This window comes from Protomyctophum bolini (assembly GCF_963924005.1).
Source record: "Protomyctophum bolini genome assembly, chromosome: 16".
Taxonomy (NCBI): domain Eukaryota; kingdom Metazoa; phylum Chordata; class Actinopteri; order Myctophiformes; family Myctophidae; genus Protomyctophum; species Protomyctophum bolini.
Window position 1 is genome coordinate 29,056,716 of NC_137877.1, and position 21,924 is coordinate 29,078,639.

At 38.1% G+C, this 21,924-nt stretch overlaps 1 protein-coding gene across 1 annotated transcript in view; it reads left to right on the top strand.

Annotated features, from left to right (window-relative positions):
• Window positions 1-21,924, top strand: part of LOC308330534 (WD repeat, SAM and U-box domain-containing protein 1-like) — a 40,693-nt gene that overhangs the window by 9,913 nt on the left and 8,856 nt on the right. Inside the window, exons 9-11 of the mRNA XM_080785430.1 lie at window positions 563-595; window positions 3,167-3,346; window positions 7,888-8,022. Coding sequence (XP_080641556.1) covers window positions 563-595; window positions 3,167-3,346; window positions 7,888-8,022 — 348 coding nt within the window. The remainder of the gene's footprint in view (window positions 1-562; window positions 596-3,166; window positions 3,347-7,887; window positions 8,023-21,924) is intronic.

Genomic DNA, 21,924 nt, shown 5'->3' on the forward strand with positions numbered 1-21,924 from the left:
AATTCAACTTTTTCTAACTTTTTCTATTTTGTGTTTTTGGGGCTCCCATATGGGTTTTCTATCCCCACAGATAACCAATTTTGAACAATCAGGCTTTCATATCATATGGGTGCCTTAATGGAAATTGCTCTCAGGAACAGCTCAACTGATTTTGTCCTGACGTGATGTCATCAATGTCACCCTACTTTGTATAATTCCTCCTCTTCTTCAGTTCCAAATTTGCATTTCCACTTTGTTTACAATGTCCGCTATTGTTGATTTTCCAAGCTAGCATGGAATGGAAACAAGCCTGGTTTTATCTAGCATCGGTATTACAATGACTCAAATATGAAGTAATCTGCACATCAGCGCCCCCACAACCTCAGGACATTGTGGTATTGCAGCTAAAACTGATTTCAAAGGACTGGTTATACCAGAGTGGTGATTGATGCTCAAACCATTAGAAATAAGTTTGAGGGACATAAACAATATGATATTAAATACTAAAAACAGTTTTAAATTGTATGTTATTGTTATTTCTGCTTTAAGAAAATGAACACCCTGTCTCTTCTTCATTGTGTAGTTGCTGAACCACGGCAGCAGCCTACATGTAAAGGTAAATAAATCTGTTAAAAATGTAATATGTAATTGTGTGTTCCTCTGATCTACTTTTGACAAATTTGCCCATACCTGGTTTGATGTGGTTTGCATGTATTTCATTCAGTGTCAACGGCAACAAAGATAAAACATATCCCTATAGCAGTGATCAAAATGAATGACCAGACCAGAGGAGGGATTTCAAAAGCAGGGCCTTAAAGGCCCGACTGACCACTGTTAACATAACCGTTCCTCTCACCGAGAGGTCAACTCTGCACAGTGTCCATGTAGGCCTGATAAGTGAGACATCCATCTCTCTGCACAGTGTCCATGTAGGCCTGATAAGTGAGACATCCATCTCTCTGCACAGTGTCCATGTAGGCCTGATAAGTGAGACATCCATCTCTCTGCACAGTGTCCATGTACAGTAGGCCTGATAAGTGAGACATCCATCTCTCTGCACAGTGTCCATGTAGGCCTGATAAGTGAGACATCCATCTCTCTGCACACTTGCACGGTGTCCATGTAGGCCTGATAAGTGAGACATCCATCTCTCTGCACACTTGCACGGTGTCCATGTAGGCCTGATAAGTGAGACATCCATCTCTCTGCACACTTGCACGGTGTCCATGTAGGCCTGATAAGTGAGACATCCATCTCTCTGCACAGTGTCCATGTACAGTAGGCCTGATAAGTGAGACATCCATCTCTCTGCACAGTGTCCATGTAGGCCTGATAAGTGAGACATCCATCTCTCTGCACAGTGTCCATGTAGGCCTGATAAGTGAGACATCCATCTGGAACACCTCCACTGACTGCAGCAGTGCTGTAAATGACCTCATACATACTCTGTCACACAACGGTGTCCAAAATAATTGATATTCATATTTTCATGGCGTGACGTGTTGTTATTTTTGGCATGTGGCAGAGTATAAATTAGGCGTACATCCTAAAATGTATGCATTCATCTATTATTTCACTAGTAAATTAAGGGTGTAATTATTCTTTGGGATAACTATATATCTCTGGAGGAGATTGAAAGATTATTTTGCAGGCAGGCGAAGGGGGGGGGGAAGGTGAGGGGAATGCAAACATGCTGCCGGTGCGGTAATGAGATCCAGCTCCTCGTCCGTCGGTTATCATTCACATGGCCAATGATGGGAGATGGAAGCCATGAGGGGGTGTCATATAGCGCTGCTGGAAAGTAACTAAGTACATTTAATTTACTTATGTACTGTACTTAAGTAGATTTGTAGTACTCTACTTGAGTTTTTCCAATTTCCAATACTTTTACTAATGTTGTACTCCACTACATCTCAGAGGCAAATGTTGTATTTTTACTCCACTACATTTATTTGAAAACGTATTAGTTACTTTGTAGATTTAGATTATTAATACAAAAACAAAACGTGCATGCATTACCCCCATGTCAGCCCTATATTACATTTTGGCCATTTGAAAATAGACTATCTACAAGCTCACAATGCGCCACAATGTGACACATTGTGAGCTTGTAGATCTGCTATTTTCAAAATATTTTATACATTTGAAAACTTTAAATGGGACATTCTGCAATAGTGTGAGTACCTTCTACTTTTGGTACTTTGATGCCAATACTTTTGTACTTTTACTCAAGTACATTTTGAATTCTGGTAGTAGCTATTGCAGTATTGATACAATTAAGTAAAACAGTACTTTTCCACCACTGGCTAATGACGGGAGAAGGAAGCCACGAGGGTGCAGAGGAGGTGTCATTAGGGGGCCCAGCGCACTGCGGGACACTTTATCTCAGCCCCGTATGATCAATTATAGCTGCCCACTTTAGCCACATGGGTCATGATGCCAAGGTTGATGAGTTGCATACTGGCAGTATATAAATTAAAATAAGAAAAATGAACATACATTGAATTTTTTATTTTCATCTCTTATGTGTAGGGCTGGGTATCGGATTTTTTTTACTTTCTTGGCATTGAAATGATTAATGAAAGCATCAATACTACTAGGAATCGAAAAAGGGATATCGAAACCGTTCGCACAGATTTCTTAATATACACATTTATTTCCTGGGTTTCTACTCGAATGCTTTTTTTGTTAGTTAAGTTAATATCGGAAAAAGTATTGTTTGTTATGCTTCGGGGGTCCGGGACCCGGAGCCGTGACCCCCCAGCGAAACGCTAATAAACAGCTTGAATTTGGAAAAAGTGAATAGAATAGTTCCCTATGTACAACTTCAGATCAAATGCTGAACCCACAGAGTTGTAGGCTACTGACTCTAGTACGGTTAATGACTATGGTACAGTACAGACCATGGTGCTATGTGCACATATTCTTAATACTGGGACTGATGGGCTGTGTTCATGTGTGTTTGTTATGACCAAAAGAGAGACAGAGGAAGAAAGATAAAACAAGAAATGAAGGGAACGGCAAGTTTTCTATGGGTAGCCCTTTCATGTGGAATGTGTGGGAAGTGTTTGTTTTCATCAGATAAGCCCAAATTCAGGATGGTGTGTGTGTGTGTGTGTGTGTGTGTGTGTGTGTGTGGGGGGTGTATTACGGCAAAACACTTCCTCCCTTCTTGTGTGTTCCGCAGGAAGGAAGGCACCGGGCCACAGCAGGCTGCTGCTTGATGATTGGACAGAGGAGGACGTGGGGACGTGGCTGCATGAGGAAGGACTGGAGGAGCTTGTCAGCATCTTTAAAGTGAACAACTTGGATGGGCCGGAGCTGAGCCAGCTAAACAAAGATATACTGGCCTCTGAGCTGGGGATAGGTAAGGATGAGTACACATACAAGCACTTACAATAGAGTACACACACACACACACACACACACACACACACACACACACACACACACACACACACACACAGAAACATTAGGACTTATTGCTTTCTTCCTGGGGGTTCGTTTGTTTCTCCCAGTGTTCTCGTGCGGTTTCTAATTGAAAGTACTGTGTGCTGCAGGCATTTATCTTGCCGTAACTCTTCCCTAAATGTGATTTTTTTTTTATCTGGTTGCAGAGATAAAGTTTTACTGCCTGCCTATAAAGTCATAGTGTAGGGACAGTACCTTGCCAGATGACCTTTAAGTCACCAACAATCATAATCCTTCTGAGAATGAGATTAGTGGATTTAGGCTGGGCGAAGGTCCCGCCATTCATCCTCATACTGTATGTCGTCGCTGTCTGGTGGAAACCTTGTAGTATGTCCAAAAGTGTTACTTTTCAGAAATGGTGTCCCAATGGATCCAATTATTATTATTTAGTCACAGGCTCTTGTTAATACTCGCATCACAAGCTCTTAATACTTTTCATTGGTTAAAATTATTAAAAACCCACAGACAAACTTCGTCACTTTCATTTAAAAATAATGTTTGAAAATAGCAAGGCTAACCTATAGCCAATCTACAGTACAAGCTCACAACGCATAGCATTGTGACACGTTGTGATCTTGTAGATCGGCTAGTTTTGAATTAATTGACAAAAACATGACCTTCTGGAGATAAGAAGGTTTCAGCCCGACAGCGATATGACCTCAAAATAGAGATATTTCTTTTCTGTTATCTGCTGTGGGCTGACACACGATACCGGCCATTTACTGAGGGGTATACACAGGTTCTGTACACACGCTCTTCTGCACCATTCCCTGTTTCCGTTGGAGTGTATCCAGACATCGATCCAATTAAAATTAGCTTAAAATGGATGCCGAGATATCACACTGTCCCCATCTCCTGAAGTACCACACCACTGCTGGTTAGTGACCAGAATGTTACTGAGATATGCAGATAAAAGGTAAAGCGTGTGTCTTTAGTATGGAGGACAGCTCTCATCATTAGCAGTGAATCAGGGGAGGCTGCAGTCCTTTGTTCTCTGCACTATATATGATCAAACTATCATATTCTAGCCGTGGTGTTTATGTAGCCACACGCACACACATACACGCGTCGCGTCACGCACGCACACACGCAGAGTCGAAATTAGATTCCAGTCTGCTTTACTTTATGAAATATTCATGAATCTTTAAGTGAGAGGGAAAAAAAAGTTCTTCGGCGACATAATTCAATGCACCTCTGTAGAGATTTAGGCAGAATCCTTATTTACTCCGACTTTGAATACACGCATGCACAGCCGCACGCACACACACACACACACACACACACACACACACACACACACACAGACACACCTTTCTGGACATTTTTTCCCACTCTCCATGAAATAGAACAGATTGTGGCTCTCCAGCCTGCCTTTACTGCAATTTTATTTTCATGTCACGTTAAAGCATCAGTCTAAATGCAAATGCAGTATTTAGGATTGCGCTTCTCTCCACTGTTCCTGTAAAAATAAAAATAAATATATATATAAATATATTTAAAAAAAAAACTATATATATATATATATATATATATATAAATATACTGTACATACACATACATATGGTATGGTATGGTATGTATGTATGTAAAGATAGAAAAAGTGCAGAGGAGCACAACACAGGTTTAGTTAATTGAATGAATTGATGAGTCTTAATGAGTTTGATTTTGACTTTGAGAAGACATTCTGGCTAAGCTCCAAACGCTCTCATCTCCCTTTGGGAGTTCAACCATTTGTTTTCTTAATGCTGCATCTGCACAGCATTTTTATTTTTAATTCAATCACATCGCTCAAATCGTCTCAATGCAGGCTCACAGGGCTTTAATGAATGTAGGTGCAGGCTAATTGATTACGTAATTTTATCAAGATGCTGAAGTTTATCAGAACCTGGTACCATCGTCTATGTGTATTTGGAACATATATTTTTTATCAAGAATGATTTTGAATTAATCAGATGCGCAGAAGCTTCTGTGCCTTTTCTCTCTCACCAAGGAAACACCATAGTTCTATAAAAAGCAAAACACCCAGGGCCGTTTCTCAATAAGCGTACTTGTCTGTACAGAACATGTGGAATGTCATCAGTGCCCAGGTACTGTTCCAATCCTAAATTAGCATCTGGCCAAGTAAAGTCCAAATACCTGCATGTGAACGTTTCCCGCCCACTTTACCAATGCATCAGAGCTAATTTGTGTTGACTTCTCATAACATAACAGTTGACACAGACCCATAAGACTCGAAGGGCTGTATTTTGCGTGTCTTAAGTACCAGGTCTTATTCCCTAACTTGAGTAAACTAAAGACCTGGAGGCGTGATCAATGCTCCTTGGCCACTCAGAATAGCAAAATGGCATTTATCACGCCTCCAGGTCTTTAGTTTACTCAAGTTAGGGAATAAGACCTGGTACTTAAGACACGCAAAATACAGCCCGTAATGTCAAAATTCCTAAAACAAAAAAAGTCCCTGCCATGGATTAAAATCACCAGGCTTTACACATAAATGATAATAAATGTTAATAATAAATAAATACCAAATAGCGTATTTCTAGCGCATTCGAATTTCGAACGCTGGAGTGGATCAAACAAGTGGACCATGGCCCACCTAAAATATGTGGACTCGGCCTGCTTCCAAGCGAACAATGGTCCAGTTTGTTATAGGTGTGAAACACTATCAGACTTTATAGAGGACCTAACATATAAAGAACAATGGTCCAGTTTGTTATAGGTGTGAAACACTATCAGACTTTATAGAGGACCTAACATATAAAGAACAATGGTCCAGTTTGTTATAGGTGTGAACAGTGAACACTATCAGACTTTATAGAGGACCTAACATATAAAGTAAACCAAAATACAGTGCATCGTGTGTTCATTGAATTAAAAAAATAAACCACCAGTGTTGGGTCAGCAACATGTAGCTTAACTTGCCCAACACTAAAATCACTACTCGTGTACAATACATGTATCAATAATGAATTATTGTAGGCTAACTCATACAAGACTCTTGGGGCTGTATTTTGCGTGTCTTAAGTACCAGATCTTATTACCTAACTTGAGTAAACTAAAGACCTGGAGGCGTGATCAATGCCATTTGGCTATTCTGAGTGGCCAAAGAGCATTGATCACGCCTCCAGGTCTTTAGTTTACTCAAGTTAGGTAATAAGACCCACGCCTCCAGGTCTTTAGTTTACTCAAGTTAGGTAATAAGACCTAGGGTACATTAAAGGCTCGTCAATTTTTCCTATGATACTTCCTATGATACTTCCCTGTCATTCATGGCGCTTCCTATGGTGCCTCCCTGTCATTAGACTGTTTAACTGTATTATTATTGATATCAGCTGTGATCAATCGGGCCAATGATCAAAAGGTCACGGGAAAGTGCCCAGTGACCAATCTCAGGTTGTCTGGTTCGAGCCTGTGCCAGCCTGTGTGTGAAATCACGTTGAGAGAGAGAGCCGACGCCTACTGACGACAGCAGCATACCAATACCAGCAGCATTCCAAATGAATGAGTCAGCTCTCTGCAGTGGGAGGCGAGGTTATTGGTAAAGCTCCCTTCAGTTCACCATGATTTTGTACCACTATGCCTCATTATATTCTGATCACCTCAGAATGCAGGCAATAAAGAATGTCACTTCAGTGACTCCCTGAATTACACAGTCATCACAGTAGCCAGTCAGGAATGTGGCATTATCGTGGTGGTCAGTCTCCACCTAGTCTCCACCTGGAGTTAGGTGGTTTCCTCCCCACAGCAACGATATCGTCTTTACAGGAGAAAAGCTAAAATTGGGGGTGTCGCTGGCCTAGTGGTCAAGGCGCATACACCACTATACAAAAATGTACCGTTACACTATCTCTCCCATGGTCACTAATCACTATCATGTCAGTATCATATTTATGAAAATAATTGAGAACATTCTGGCGCTAATGACATGCCCAAATGGGCATGAAATTGGTTGACGGATGCATGGAACTTTTAATTCAATATTGTCTTCAATGGGCTATGTGCACACACGCCATTTTGGAAAGAACTGCCTTCCCTACTTCCTTCACAGGTGTTACTGCTGATATAATGAAGGCTCTGTTCCATTCTGGTCGGCATGTTGGCTCACTGGAAACACTCTGCTACACTAGTGGGTCTCAAAGTGTCCTTGAGTGGGTTCCACTTCCAAATGGCCGGGTGAGTAACTCTGAGAGTGTATAAATGTACACTCTCAGAGTTATGGGGGTCCTTGAAATTAAAAAGTTTGAGAACCACTGCACAATAAATGGAACAGGGCCTTAATCATCGGTAACACCTGTGAAGGAAGTAGAGAAGCTGCCCGCAAGTAGGAAGAGTTATTTGTAGTTATTCTGTGTGTATATAGATCATTCATACTAGTAAATGGAGCACTTGCCGCGCAATTCACCCGCCATGAATAATAACTGGACTGTTACCTTGCAGAGTCTGTGGGTTTGCGTGGTCGGCTCCTGAGGAAGATTGAGGCCCTGAAGGCAGAACAGAACGGTTCAGAAGCTCCAGATGAATTTGTGTGTCCCATTACCAGAGAGCTGATGAAAGACCCTGTCATTGCCGCAGGTACAGTACTGTCTGGGAAGCCGTTTAGGCCATAAATGCATAGTCAACTCGCACATACATGTATACTTCTCTTGCACATACATATATATTGGTACTTCACTTGCACAGACATGCATATCTCACATAAACATACATGCATACTTCACTTGCACATACATACATACTTCACTTGTACATACATACATACTGCATTCGCACATATATAAATACTTCACTTGCACATACATACTTCATTCACACATATATAAATACTTCATTCGCACGTGTGTGTGTGTGTGTGTGTGTGTGCGTGTGTGTGTGCGTGTGTGCGTGTGTGTGTGAGAGAGTATGAATGTATATGCACAAAAGTATGTATATAACAGGAAGGCAATTCCTGGAACAGGAAGCTCGCAAGATGGTCACATAATTCGCCAGGACACCATTTTTGCCATAACAAATGAATTTCAAATGAAAAGCTAATGGAAATGCAACAGTCAGGAACAGGCCTGTAATTGCTGAGTGCTGAACTGGAGGTAGTGCAAAAATTAAGACTGTCCAAATTTTGGAAAAAAAAGTTATCCTCGTTTCTCATAATTTTGGACCATGGGCTATAGCCCATATCGTACGATATACTATAGCGCGCCGTTTTTCATCATTTTTGAGGATTTGAAAAAAATGACGAAATGACAAAAACGATGGGTTATAGCCCATGTTTTTTTAAATTTGGAGAAAAAGAAGTTATCCTCGTTTCTCATCATTTTGGACCATGGGCTATAGCCCATATCGTACGGCATACTATAGCGCGCCGTTTTTCATCATTTTTGAGGATTTGAAAAAAATGACGAAATGACAAAAACGATGGGTTATAGCCCATGTTTTTTGAAATGTTGAAAAAAAAAGTTATCCTCGCTTCTCATCTTTTTGGACCATGGGCTATAGCCCATATCGTACGGCATACTATAGCGCGCCGTTTTTCATCATTTTTGAGGATTTGAAAAAAATGATGAAATGACAAAAACGATGGGTTATAGCCCATGTTTTTTGAAATTTTGGAAAAAAAGTTATCCTCGTTTCTCATCATTTTGGACCATGGGCTATAGCCCATATCGTACGGCATACTATGGCACGCCGTTTTTCATCATTTTTGAGGATTTGAAAAAAATGAAAAAAACGATGGGTTATAGCCCATGTTTTTTGAAATTTTGAAAAAAAAAGTTAGCCTCGTTTCTCATCATTTTGGACCGTGGGCTATAGCCCATATCGTACGGCATACTATAGCGCGCCGTTTTTCATCATTTTTGAGGATTTGAAAAAAATTACGAAATGACAAAAACGATGGGTTATAGCCCATGTTTTTTGAAAAAAAAAAAAAAAAAAGTTAGCCTCGTTTCTCATCATTTTGGACCGTGGGCTATAGCCCATATCGTACGGCATACTATAGCGCGCTGTTTTTCATCATTTTTGAGGATTTGAAAAAAATGACGAAATGACAAAAACGATGGGTTATAGCCCATGTTTTTTGAAATTTTGAAAAAAAAAGTTAGCCTCGTTTCTCATCATTTTGGACCGTGGGCTATAGCCCATATCGTACGGCATACTATAGCGCGCCGTTTTTCATCATTTTTGAGGATTTGAAAAAAATGACGAAATGACAAAAACGATGGGTTATAGCCCATGTTTTTTGAAATTTTGAAAAAAAAAGTTAGCCTCGTTTCTCATCATTTTGGACCGTGGGCTATAGCCCATATCGTACGGCATACTATAGCGCGCCTTTTTTCATCATTTTTGAGGATTTGAAAAAAATGAAAAATGAAAAAAACGGTGGGTTATAGCCCATGTTTTTTGAAATTTTGAAAAAAAAAGTTAGCCTCGTTTCTCATCATTTTGGACCGTGGGCTATAGCCCATATCGTACGGCATACTATAGCGCGCCGTTTATCATCATTTTTGAGGATTTGAAAAAAATGACGAAATGACAAAAACGATGGGTTATAGCCCATGTTTTTTTAAATTTGGAGAAAAAGAAGTTATCCTCGTTTCTCATCATTTTGGACCATGGGCTATAGCCCATATCGTACGGCATACTATAGCGCGCCGTTTTTCATCATTTTTGAGGATTTGAAAAAAATGACAAAATGACAAAAACGATGGGTTATAGCCCATGTTTTTTGAAATTTTGAAAAAAAAAGTTATCCTCGTTTCTCATCTTTTTGGACCATGGGCTATAGCCCATATCGTACGGCATACTATAGCGCGCCGTTTTTCATCATTTTTGAGGATTTGAAAAAAATTATGAAATGACAAAAACGATGGGTTATAGCCCATGTTTTTTGAAATTTTGGAAAAAAGTTATCCTCGTTTCTCATCATTTTGGACCATGGGCTATAGCCCATATCGTACGGCATACTATGGCACGCCGTTTTTCATCATTTTTGAGGATTTGAAAAAAATGAAAAAAACGATGGGTTATAGCCCATGTTTTTTGAAATTTTGAAAAAAAAAGTTAGCCTCGTTTCTCATCATTTTGGACCGTGGGCTATAGCCCATATCGTACGGCATACTATAGCGCGCCGTTTTTCATCATTTTTGAGGATTTGAAAAAAATTACGAAATGACAAAAACGATGGGTTATAGCCCATGTTTTTTGAAAAAAAAAAAAAAAAAAGTTAGCCTCGTTTCTCATCATTTTGGACCGTGGGCTATAGCCCATATCGTACGGCATACTATAGCGCGCTGTTTTTCATCATTTTTGAGGATTTGAAAAAAATGACGAAATGACAAAAACGATGGGTTATAGCCCATGTTTTTTGAAATTTTGAAAAAAAAAGTTAGCCTCGTTTCTCATCATTTTGGACCGTGGGCTATAGCCCATATCGTACGGCATACTATAGCGCGCCGTTTTTCATCATTTTTGAGGATTTGAAAAAAATGACGAAATGACAAAAACGATGGGTTATAGCCCATGTTTTTTGAAATTTTGAAAAAAAAAGTTAGCCTCGTTTCTCATCATTTTGGACCGTGGGCTATAGCCCATATCGTACGGCATACTATAGCGCGCCTTTTTTCATCATTTTTGAGGATTTGAAAAAAATGAAAAATGAAAAAAACGGTGGGTTATAGCCCATGTTTTTTGAAATTTTGAAAAAAAAAGTTAGCCTCGTTTCTCATCATTTTGGACCGTGGGCTATAGCCCATATCGTACGGCATACTATAGCGCGCCGTTTATCATCATTTTTGAGGATTTGAAAAAAATGACGAAATGACAAAAACGATGGGTTATAGCCCATGTTTTTTTAAATTTGGAGAAAAAGAAGTTATCCTCGTTTCTCATCATTTTGGACCATGGGCTATAGCCCATATCGTACGGCATACTATAGCGCGCCGTTTTTCATCATTTTTGAGGATTTGAAAAAAATGACGAAATGACAAAAACGATGGGTTATAGCCCATGTTTTTTGAAATTTTGAAAAAAAAAGTTATCCTCGTTTCTCATCTTTTTGGACCATGGGCTATAGCCCATATCGTACGGCATACTATAGCGCGCCGTTTTTCATCATTTTTGAGGATTTGAAAAAAATTATGAAATGACAAAAACGATGGGTTATAGCCCATGTTTTTTGAAATTTTGGAAAAAAGTTATCCTCGTTTCTCATCATTTTGGACCATGGGCTATAGCCCATATCGTACGGCATACTATGGCACGCCGTTTTTCATCATTTTTGAGGATTTGAAAAAAATGAAAAAAACGATGGGTTATAGCCCATGTTTTTTGAAAAAAAAAAAAAAAAAAGTTAGCCTCGTTTCTCATCATTTTGGACCGTGGGCTATAGCCCATATCGTACGGCATACTATAGCGCGCCGTTTTTCATCATTTTTGAGGATTTGAAAAAAATTACGAAATGACAAAAACGATGGGTTATAGCCCATGTTTTTTGAAAAAAAAAAAAAAAAAGTTAGCCTCGTTTCTCATCATTTTGGACCGTGGGCTATAGCCCATATCGTACGGCATACTATAGCGCGCTGTTTTTCATCATTTTTGAGGATTTGAAAAAAATGACGAAATGACAAAAACGATGGGTTATAGCCCATGTTTTTTGAAATTTTGAAAAAAAAAGTTAGCCTCGTTTCTCATCATTTTGGACCGTGGGCTATAGCCCATATCGTACGGCATACTATAGCGTGCCGTTTTTCATCATTTTTGAGGATTTGAAAAAAATGACGAAATGACAAAAACGATGGGTTATAGCCCATGTTTTTTGAAATTTTGAAAAAAAAAGTTAGCCTCGTTTCTCATAATTTTGGACCGTGGGCTATAGCCCATATCGTACGGCATACTATAGCGCGCCGTTTTTCATCATTTTTGAGGATTTGAAAAAAATGAAAAATGAAAAAAACGGTGGGTTATAGCCCATGTTTTTTGAAATTTTGAAAAAAAAAGTTAGCCTCGTTTCTCATCATTTTGGACCGTGGGCTATAGCCCATATCGTACGGCATACTATAGCGCGCCGTTTATCATCATTTTTGAGGATTTGAAAAAAATGAAAAAAACGGTGGGTTATAGCCCATGTTTTTTGAAATTTTGAAAAAAAAAGTTAGCCTCGTTTCTCATCATTTTGGACCGTGGGCTATAGCCCATATCGTACGGCATACTATAGCGCGCCGTTTTTCATCATTTTTGAGGATTTGAAAAAAATTACGAAATGAAAAAAACGGTGGGTTATAGCCCATGTTTTTTGAAATTTTGAAAAAAAAAGTTAGCCTCGTTTCTCATCATTTTGGACCGTGGGCTATAGCCCATATCGTACGGCATACTATAGCGCGCCGTTTTTCATCATTTTTCAGGATTTGAAAAAAATGAAAAATGAAAAAAACGGTGGGTTATAGCCCATGTTTTTTGAAATTTTGAAAAAAAAAGTTAGCCTCGTTTCTCATCATTTTGGACCGTGGGCTATAGCCCATATCGTACGGCATACTATAGCGCGCCGTTTTTCATCTTTTTGAGGATTTGAAAAAAATGAAAAATGAAAGAAACGGTGGGTTATAGCCCATGTTTTTTGAAATTTTGAAAAAAAAAGTTAGCCTCGTTTCTCATCATTTTGGACCGTGGGCTATAGCCCATATCGTACGGCATACTATAGCGCGCCGTTTTTCATCATTTTTGAGGATTTGAAAAAAATGAAAAATGAAAAAAACGGTGGGTTATAGCCCATGTTTTTTGAAATTTTGAAAAAAATAGTTAGCCTCGTTTCTCATCATTTTGGACCGTGGGCTATAGCCCATATCGTACGGCATACTATAGCGCGCCGTTTTTCATCATTTTTGAGGATTTGAAAAAAATGAAAAATGAAAAAAACGGTGGGTTATAGCCCATGTTTTTTGAAATTTTGAAAAAAAAAGTTAGCCTCGTTTCTCATCATTTTGGACCGTGGGCTATAGCCCATATCGTACGGCATACTATAGCGCGCCGTTTTTCATCATTTTTGAGGATTTGAAAAAAATGAAAAATGAAAAAAAACGGTGGGTTATAGCCCATGTTTTTTGAAATTTTGAAAAAAAAAGTTAGCCTCGTTTCTCATCATTTTGGACCGTGGGCTATAGCCCATATCGTACAGCATACTATAGCGCGCCGTTTTTCATCATTTTTGAGGATTTGAAAAAAATGAAAAATGAAAAAAACGGTGGGTTATAGCCCATGTTTTTTGAAATTTTGAAAAAAAAAGTTAGCCTCGTTTCTCATCATTTTGGACCGTGGGCTATAGCCCATATCGTACAGCATACTATAGCGCGCCGTTTTTCATCATTTTTGAGGATTTGAAAAAAATGAAAAATGAAAAAAACGGTGGGTTATAGCCCATGTTTTTTGAAATTTTGAAAAAAAAAGTTAGCCTCGTTTCTCATCATTTTGGACCGTGGGCTATAGCCCATATCGTACGGCATACTATAGCGCGCCGTTTTTCATCATTTTTGAGGATTTGAAAAAAATGACGAAATGACAAAAACGATGGGTTATAGCCCATGTTTTTTGAAATTTTGAAAAAAAAAGTTAGCCTCGTTTCTCATCATTTTGGACCGTGGGCTATAGCCCATATCGTACGGCATACTATAGCGCGCCGTTTTTCATCATTTTTGAGGATTTGAAAAAAATGACGAAATTACAAAAACGATGGGTTATAGCCCATGTTTTTTGAAATTTTGAAAAAAAAAGTTAGCCTCGTTTCTCATCATTTTGGACCGTGGGCTATAGCCCATATCGTACGGCATACTATAGCGCGCCGTTTTTCATCATTTTTGAGGATTTGAAAAAATGAAAAATGAAAAAAACGGTGGGTTATAGCCCATGTTTTTTGAAATTTTGAAAAAAAAAGTTAGCCTCGTTTCTCATCATTTTGGACCGTGGGCTATAGCCCATATCGTACAGCATACTATAGCGCGCCGTTTTTCATCATTTTTGAGGATTTGAAAAAAATGAAAAATGAAAAAAACGGTTGGTTATAGCCCATGTTTTTTGAAATTTTGAAAAAAAAAGTTAGCCTCGTTTCTCATCATTTTGGACCGTGGGCTATAGCCCATATCGTACGGCATACTATAGCGCGCTGTTTTCCATCATTTTTGAGGATTTGAAAAAAATGACGAAATGACAAAAACGATGGGTTATAGCCCATGTTTTTTGAAATTTTGAAAAAAAAAGTTAGCCTCGTTTCTCATCATTTTGGACCGTGAGCTATAGCCCATATCGTACGGCATACTATAGCGCGCCGTTTTTCATCATTTTTGAGGATTTGAAAAAAATGAAAAATGAAAAAAAACGGTGGGTTATAGCCCATGTTTTTTGAAATTTTGAAAAAAAAAGTTAGCCTCGTTTCTCATCATTTTGGACCGTGGGCTATAGCCCATATCGTACGGCATACTATAGCGCGCCGTTTTTCATCATTTTTGAGGATTTGAAAAAAATGAAAAATGAAAAAAACGGTGGGTTATAGCCCATGTTTTTTGAAATTTTGAAAAAAAAAGTTAGCCTCGTTTCTCATCATTTTGGACCTTGGGCTATAGCCCATATCGTACGGCATACTATAGCGCGCCGTTTTTCATCATTTTTGAGGATTTGAAAAAAATGACGAAATTACAAAAACGATGGGTTATAGCCCATGTTTTTTGAAATTTTGAAAAAAAAAGTTAGCCTCGTTTCTCATCATTTTGGACCGTGGGCTATAGCCCATATCGTACGGCATACTATAGCGCGCCGTTTTTCATCATTTTTGAGGATTTGAAAAAAAATGAAAAATGAAAAAAACGGTGGGTTATAGCCCATGTTTTTTGAAATTTTGAAAAAAAAAGTTAGCCTCGTTTCTCATCATTTTGGACCGTGGGCTATAGCCCATATCGTACGGCATACTATAGCGCGCCGTTTTTCATCATTTTTGAGGATTTGAAAAAAATGAAAAATGAAAAAAACGGTGGGTTATAGCCCATGTTTTTTGAAATTTTGAAAAAAAAAAGTTAGCCTCGTTTCTCATCATTTTGGACCGTGGGCTATAGCCCATATCGTACGGCATACTATAGCGCGCCGTTTTTCATCATTTTTGAGGATTTGAAAAAAATGACGAAATGACAAAAACGATGGGTTATAGCCCATGTTTTTTGAAATTTTGAAAAAAAAAGTTAGCCTCGTTTCTCATCATTTTGGACCGTGGGCTATAGCCCATATCGTATGGCATACTATAGCGCGCCGTTTTTCATCATTTTTGAGGATTTGAAAAAAATGACGAAATGACAAAAACGATGGGTTATAGCCCATGTTTTTTGAAATTTTGAAAAAAAAAGTTAGCCTCGTTTCTCATCATTTTGGACCGTGGGCTATAGCCCATATCGTACGGCATACTATAGCGCGCCGTTTTTCATCATTTTTGAGGATTTGAAAAAAATGACGAAATGACAAAAACGATGGGTTATAGCCCATGTTTTTTGAAATTTTGAAAAAAAAAGTTAGCCTCGTTTCTCATCATTTTGGACCGTGGGCTATAGCCCATATCGTACGGCATACTATAGCGCGCCGTTTTTCATCATTTTTGAGGATTTGAAAAAAATGAAAAATGAAAAAAACGGTGGGTTATAGCCCATGTTTTTTGAAATTTTGAAAAAAAAAGTTAGCCTCGTTTCTCATCATTTTGGACCGTGGGCTATAGCCCATATCGTACGGCATACTATAGCGCGCCGTTTTTCATCATTTTTGAGGATTTGAAAAAAATGACGAAATGACAAAAACGATGGGTTATAGCCCATGTTTTTTGAAATTTTGAAAAAAAAAGTTAGCCTCGTTTCTCATCATTTTGGACCGTGGGCTATAGCCCATATCGTACGGCATACTATAGCGCGCCGTTTTTCATCATTTTTGAGGATTTGAAAAAAATGACGAAATTACAAAAACGATGGGTTATAGCCCATGTTTTTTGAAATTTTGAAAAAAAAAGTTAGCCTCGTTTCTCATCATTTTGGACCGTGGGCTATAGCCCATATCGTACGGCATACTATAGCGCGCCGTTTTTCATCATTTTTGAGGATTTGAAAAAAATGAAAAATGAAAAAAACGGTGGGTTATAGCCCATGTTTTTTGAAATTTTGAAAAAAAAAGTTAGCCTCGTTTCTCATCATTTTGGACCGTGGGCTATAGCCCATATCGTACGGCATACTATAGCGCGCCGTTTTTCATCATTTTTGAGGATTTGAAAAAAATGACGAAATGACAAAAACGATGGGTTATAGCCCATGTTTTTTGAAATTTTGAAAAAAAAAGTTAGCCTCGTTTCTCATCATTTTGGACCGTGGGCTATAGCCCATATCGTACGGCATACTATAGCGCGCCGTTTTTCATCATTTTTGAGGATTTGAAAAAAATGACGAAATTACAAAAACGATGGGTTATAGCCCATGTTTTTTGAAATTTTGAAAAAAAAAGTTAGCCTCGTTTCTCATCATTTTGGACCGTGGGCTATAGCCCATATCGTACGGCATACTATAGCGCGCCGTTTTTCATCATTTTTGAGGATTTGAAAAAAATGAAAAATGAAAAAAACGGTGGGTTATAGCCCATGTTTTTTGAAATTTTGAAAAAAAAAGTTAGCCTCGTTTCTCATCATTTTGGACCGTGGGCTATAGCCCATATCGTACAGCATACTATAGCGCGCCGTTTTTCATCATTTTTGAGGATTTGAAAAAAATGAAAAATGAAAATTACGGTTGGTTATAGCCCATGTTTTTTGAAATTTTGAAAAAAAAAGTTAGCCTCGTTTCTCATCATTTTGGACCGTGGGCTATAGCCCATATCGTACGGCATACTATAGCGCGCTGTTTTCCATCATTTTTGAGGATTTGAAAAAAATGACGAAATGACAAAAACGATGGGTTATAGCCCATGTTTTTTGAAATTTTGAAAAAAAAAGTTAGCCTCGTTTCTCATCATTTTGGACCGTGAGCTATAGCCCATATCGTACGGCATACTATAGCGCGCCGTTTTTCATCATTTTTGAGGATTTGAAAAAAATGAAAAATGAAAAAAAACGGTGGGTTATTATAGCCCATGTTTTTTGAAATTTTGAAAAAAAAAGTTAGCCTCGTTTCTCATCATTTTGGACCGTGGGCTATAGCCCATATCGTACGGCATACTATAGCGCGCCGTTTTTCATCATTTTTGAGGATTTGAAAAAAATGAAAAAAACGGTGGGTTATAGCCCATGTTTTTTGAAATTTTGAAAAAAAAAGTTAGCCTCGTTTCTCATCATTTTGGACCTTGGGCTATAGCCCATATCGTACGGCATACTATAGCGCGCCGTTTTTCATCATTTTTGAGGATTTGAAAAAAATGACGAAATTACAAAAACGATGGGTTATAGCCCATGTTTTTTGAAATTTTGAAAAAAAAAGTTAGCCTCGTTTCTCATCATTTTGGACCGTGGGCTATAGCCCATATCGTACGGCATACTATAGTGCGCCGTTTTTCATCATTTTTGAGGATTTGAAAAAAATGAAAAATGAAAAAAACGGTGGGTTATAGCCCATGTTTTTTGAAATTTTGAAAAAAAAAGTTAGCCTCGTTTCTCATCATTTTGGACCGTGGGCTATAGCCCATATCGTACGGCATACTATAGCGCGCCGTTTTTCATCATTTTTGAGGATTTGAAAAAAATGAAAAATGAAAAAAACGGTGGGTTATAGCCCATGTTTTTTGAAATTTTGAAAAAAAAAAGTTAGCCTCGTTTCTCATCATTTTGGACCGTGGGCTATAGCCCATATCGTACGGCATACTATAGCGCGCCGTTTTTCATCATTTTTGAGGATTTGAAAAAAATGACGAAATGACAAAAACGATGGGTTATAGCCCATGTTTTTTGAAATTTTGGAAAAAAAAGTTAGCCTCGTTTCTCATCATTTTGGACCGTGGGCTATAGCCCATATCGTATGGCATACTATAGCGCGCCGTTTTTCATCATTTTTGAGGATTTGAAAAAAATGACGAAATGACAAAAACGATGGGTTATAGCCCATGTTTTTTGAAAAAAAAAGTTAGCCTCGTTTCTCATCATTTTGGACCGTGGGCTATAGCCCATATCGTACGGCATACTATAGCGCGCCGTTTTTCATCATTTTTGAGGATTTGAAAAAAATGACGAAATGACAAAAACGATGGGTTATAGCCCATGTTTTTTGAAATTTTGAAAAAAAAAGTTAGCCTCGTTTCTCATCATTTTGGACCGTGGGCTATAGCCCATATCGTACGGCATACTATAGCGCGCCGTTTTTCATCATTTTTGAGGATTTGAAAAAAATGAAAAATGAAAAAAACGGTGGGTTATAGCCCATGTTTTTTGAAATTTTGAAAAAAAAAGTTAGCCTCGTTTCTCATCATTTTGGACCGTGGGCTATAGCCCATATCGTACGGCATACTATAGCGCGCCGTTTTTCATCATTTTTGAGGATTTGAAAAAAATTACGAAATGACAAAAACGATGGGTTATAGCCCATGTTTTTTGAAAAAAAAAAAAAAAAAAGTTAGCCTCGTTTCTCATCATTTTGGACCGTGGGCTATAGCCCATATCGTACGGCATACTATAGCGCGCTGTTTTTCATCATTTTTGAGGATTTGAAAAAAATGACGAAATGACAAAAACGATGGGTTATAGCCCATGTTTTTTGAAATTTTGAAAAAAAAAGTTAGCCTCGTTTCTCATCATTTTGGACCGTGGGCTATAGCCCATATCGTACGGCATACTATAGCGCGCCGTTTTTCATCATTTTTGAGGATTTGAAAAAAATGACGAAATGACAAAAACGATGGGTTATAGCCCATGTTTTTTGAAATTTTGAAAAAAAAAGTTAGCCTCGTTTCTCATCATTTTGGACCGTGGGCTATAGCCCATATCGTACGGCATACTATAGCGCGCCTTTTTTCATCATTTTTGAGGATTTGAAAAAAATGAAAAATGAAAAAAACGGTGGGTTATAGCCCATGTTTTTTGAAATTTTGAAAAAAAAAGTTAGCCTCGTTTCTCATCATTTTGGACCGTGGGCTATAGCCCATATCGTACGGCATACTATAGCGCGCCGTTTATCATCATTTTTGAGGATTTGAAAAAAATGACGAAATGACAAAAACGATGGGTTATAGCCCATGTTTTTTTAAATTTGGAGAAAAAGAAGTTATCCTCGTTTCTCATCATTTTGGACCATGGGCTATAGCCCATATCGTACGGCATACTATAGCGCGCCGTTTTTCATCATTTTTGAGGATTTGAAAAAAATGACAAAATGACAAAAACGATGGGTTATAGCCCATGTTTTTTGAAATTTTGAAAAAAAAAGTTATCCTCGTTTCTCATCTTTTTGGACCATGGGCTATAGCCCATATCGTACGGCATACTATAGCGCGCCGTTTTTCATCATTTTTGAGGATTTGAAAAAAATTATGAAATGACAAAAACGATGGGTTATAGCCCATGTTTTTTGAAATTTTGGAAAAAAGTTATCCTCGTTTCTCATCATTTTGGACCATGGGCTATAGCCCATATCGTACGGCATACTATGGCACGCCGTTTTTCATCATTTTTGAGGATTTGAAAAAAATGAAAAAAACGATGGGTTATAGCCCATGTTTTTTGAAATTTTGAAAAAAAAAGTTAGCCTCGTTTCTCATCATTTTGGACCGTGGGCTATAGCCCATATCGTACGGCATACTATAGCGCGCCGTTTTTCATCATTTTTGAGGATTTGAAAAAAATTACGAAATGACAAAAACGATGGGTTATAGCCCATGTTTTTTGAAAAAAAAAAAAAAAAAAGTTAGCCTCGTTTCTCATCATTTTGGACCGTGGGCTATAGCCCATATCGTACGGCATACTATAGCGCGCTGTTTTTCATCATTTTTGAGGATTTGAAAAAAATGACGAAATGACAAAAACGATGGGTTATAGCCCATGTTTTTTGAAATTTTGAAAAAAAAAGTTAGCCTCGTTTCTCATCATTTTGGACCGTGGGCTATAGCCCATATCGTACGGCATACTATAGCGCGCCGTTTTTCATCATTTTTGAGGATTTGAAAAAAATGACGAAATGACAAAAACGATGGGTTATAGCCCATGTTTTTTGAAATTTTGAAAAAAAAAGTTAGCCTCGTTTCTCATCATTTTGGACCGTGGGCTATAGCCCATATCGTACGGCATACTATAGCGCGCCTTTTTTCATCATTTTTGAGGATTTGAAAAAAATGAAAAATGAAAAAAACGGTGGGTTATAGCCCATGTTTTTTGAAATTTTGAAAAAAAAAGTTAGCCTCGTTTCTCATCATTTTGGACCGTGGGCTATAGCCCATATCGTACGGCATACTATAGCGCGCCGTTTATCATCATTTTTGAGGATTTGAAAAAAATGACGAAATGACAAAAACGATGGGTTATAGCCCATGTTTTTTTAAATTTGGAGAAAAAGAAGTTATCCTCGTTTCTCATCATTTTGGACCATGGGCTATAGCCCATATCGTACGGCATACTATAGCGCGCCGTTTTTCATCATTTTTGAGGATTTGAAAAAAATGACGAAATGACAAAAACGATGGGTTATAGCCCATGTTTTTTGAAATTTTGAAAAAAAAAGTTATCCTCGTTTCTCATCTTTTTGGACCATGGGCTATAGCCCATATCGTACGGCATACTATAGCGCGCCGTTTTTCATCATTTTTGAGGATTTGAAAAAAATTATGAAATGACAAAAACGATGGGTTATAGCCCATGTTTTTTGAAATTTTGGAAAAAAGTTATCCTCGTTTCTCATCATTTTGGACCATGGGCTATAGCCCATATCGTACGGCATACTATGGCACGCCGTTTTTCATCATTTTTGAGGATTTGAAAAAAATGAAAAAAACGATGGGTTATAGCCCATGTTTTTTGAAAAAAAAAAAAAAAAAAGTTAGCCTCGTTTCTCATCATTTTGGACCGTGGGCTATAGCCCATATCGTACGGCATACTATAGCGCGCCGTTTTTCATCATTTTTGAGGATTTGAAAAAAATTACGAAATGACAAAAACGATGGGTTATAGCCCATGTTTTTTGAAAAAAAAAAAAAAAAAGTTAGCCTCGTTTCTCATCATTTTGGACCGTGGGCTATAGCCCATATCGTACGGCATACTATAGCGCGCTGTTTTTCATCATTTTTGAGGATTTGAAAAAAATGACGAAATGACAAAAACGATGGGTTATAGCCCATGTTTTTTGAAATTTTGAAAAAAAAAGTTAGCCTCGTTTCTCATCATTTTGGACCGTGGGCTATAGCCCATATCGTACGGCATACTATAGCGTGCCGTTTTTCATCATTTTTGAGGATTTGAAAAAAATGACGAAATGACAAAAACGATGGGTTATAGCCCATGTTTTTTGA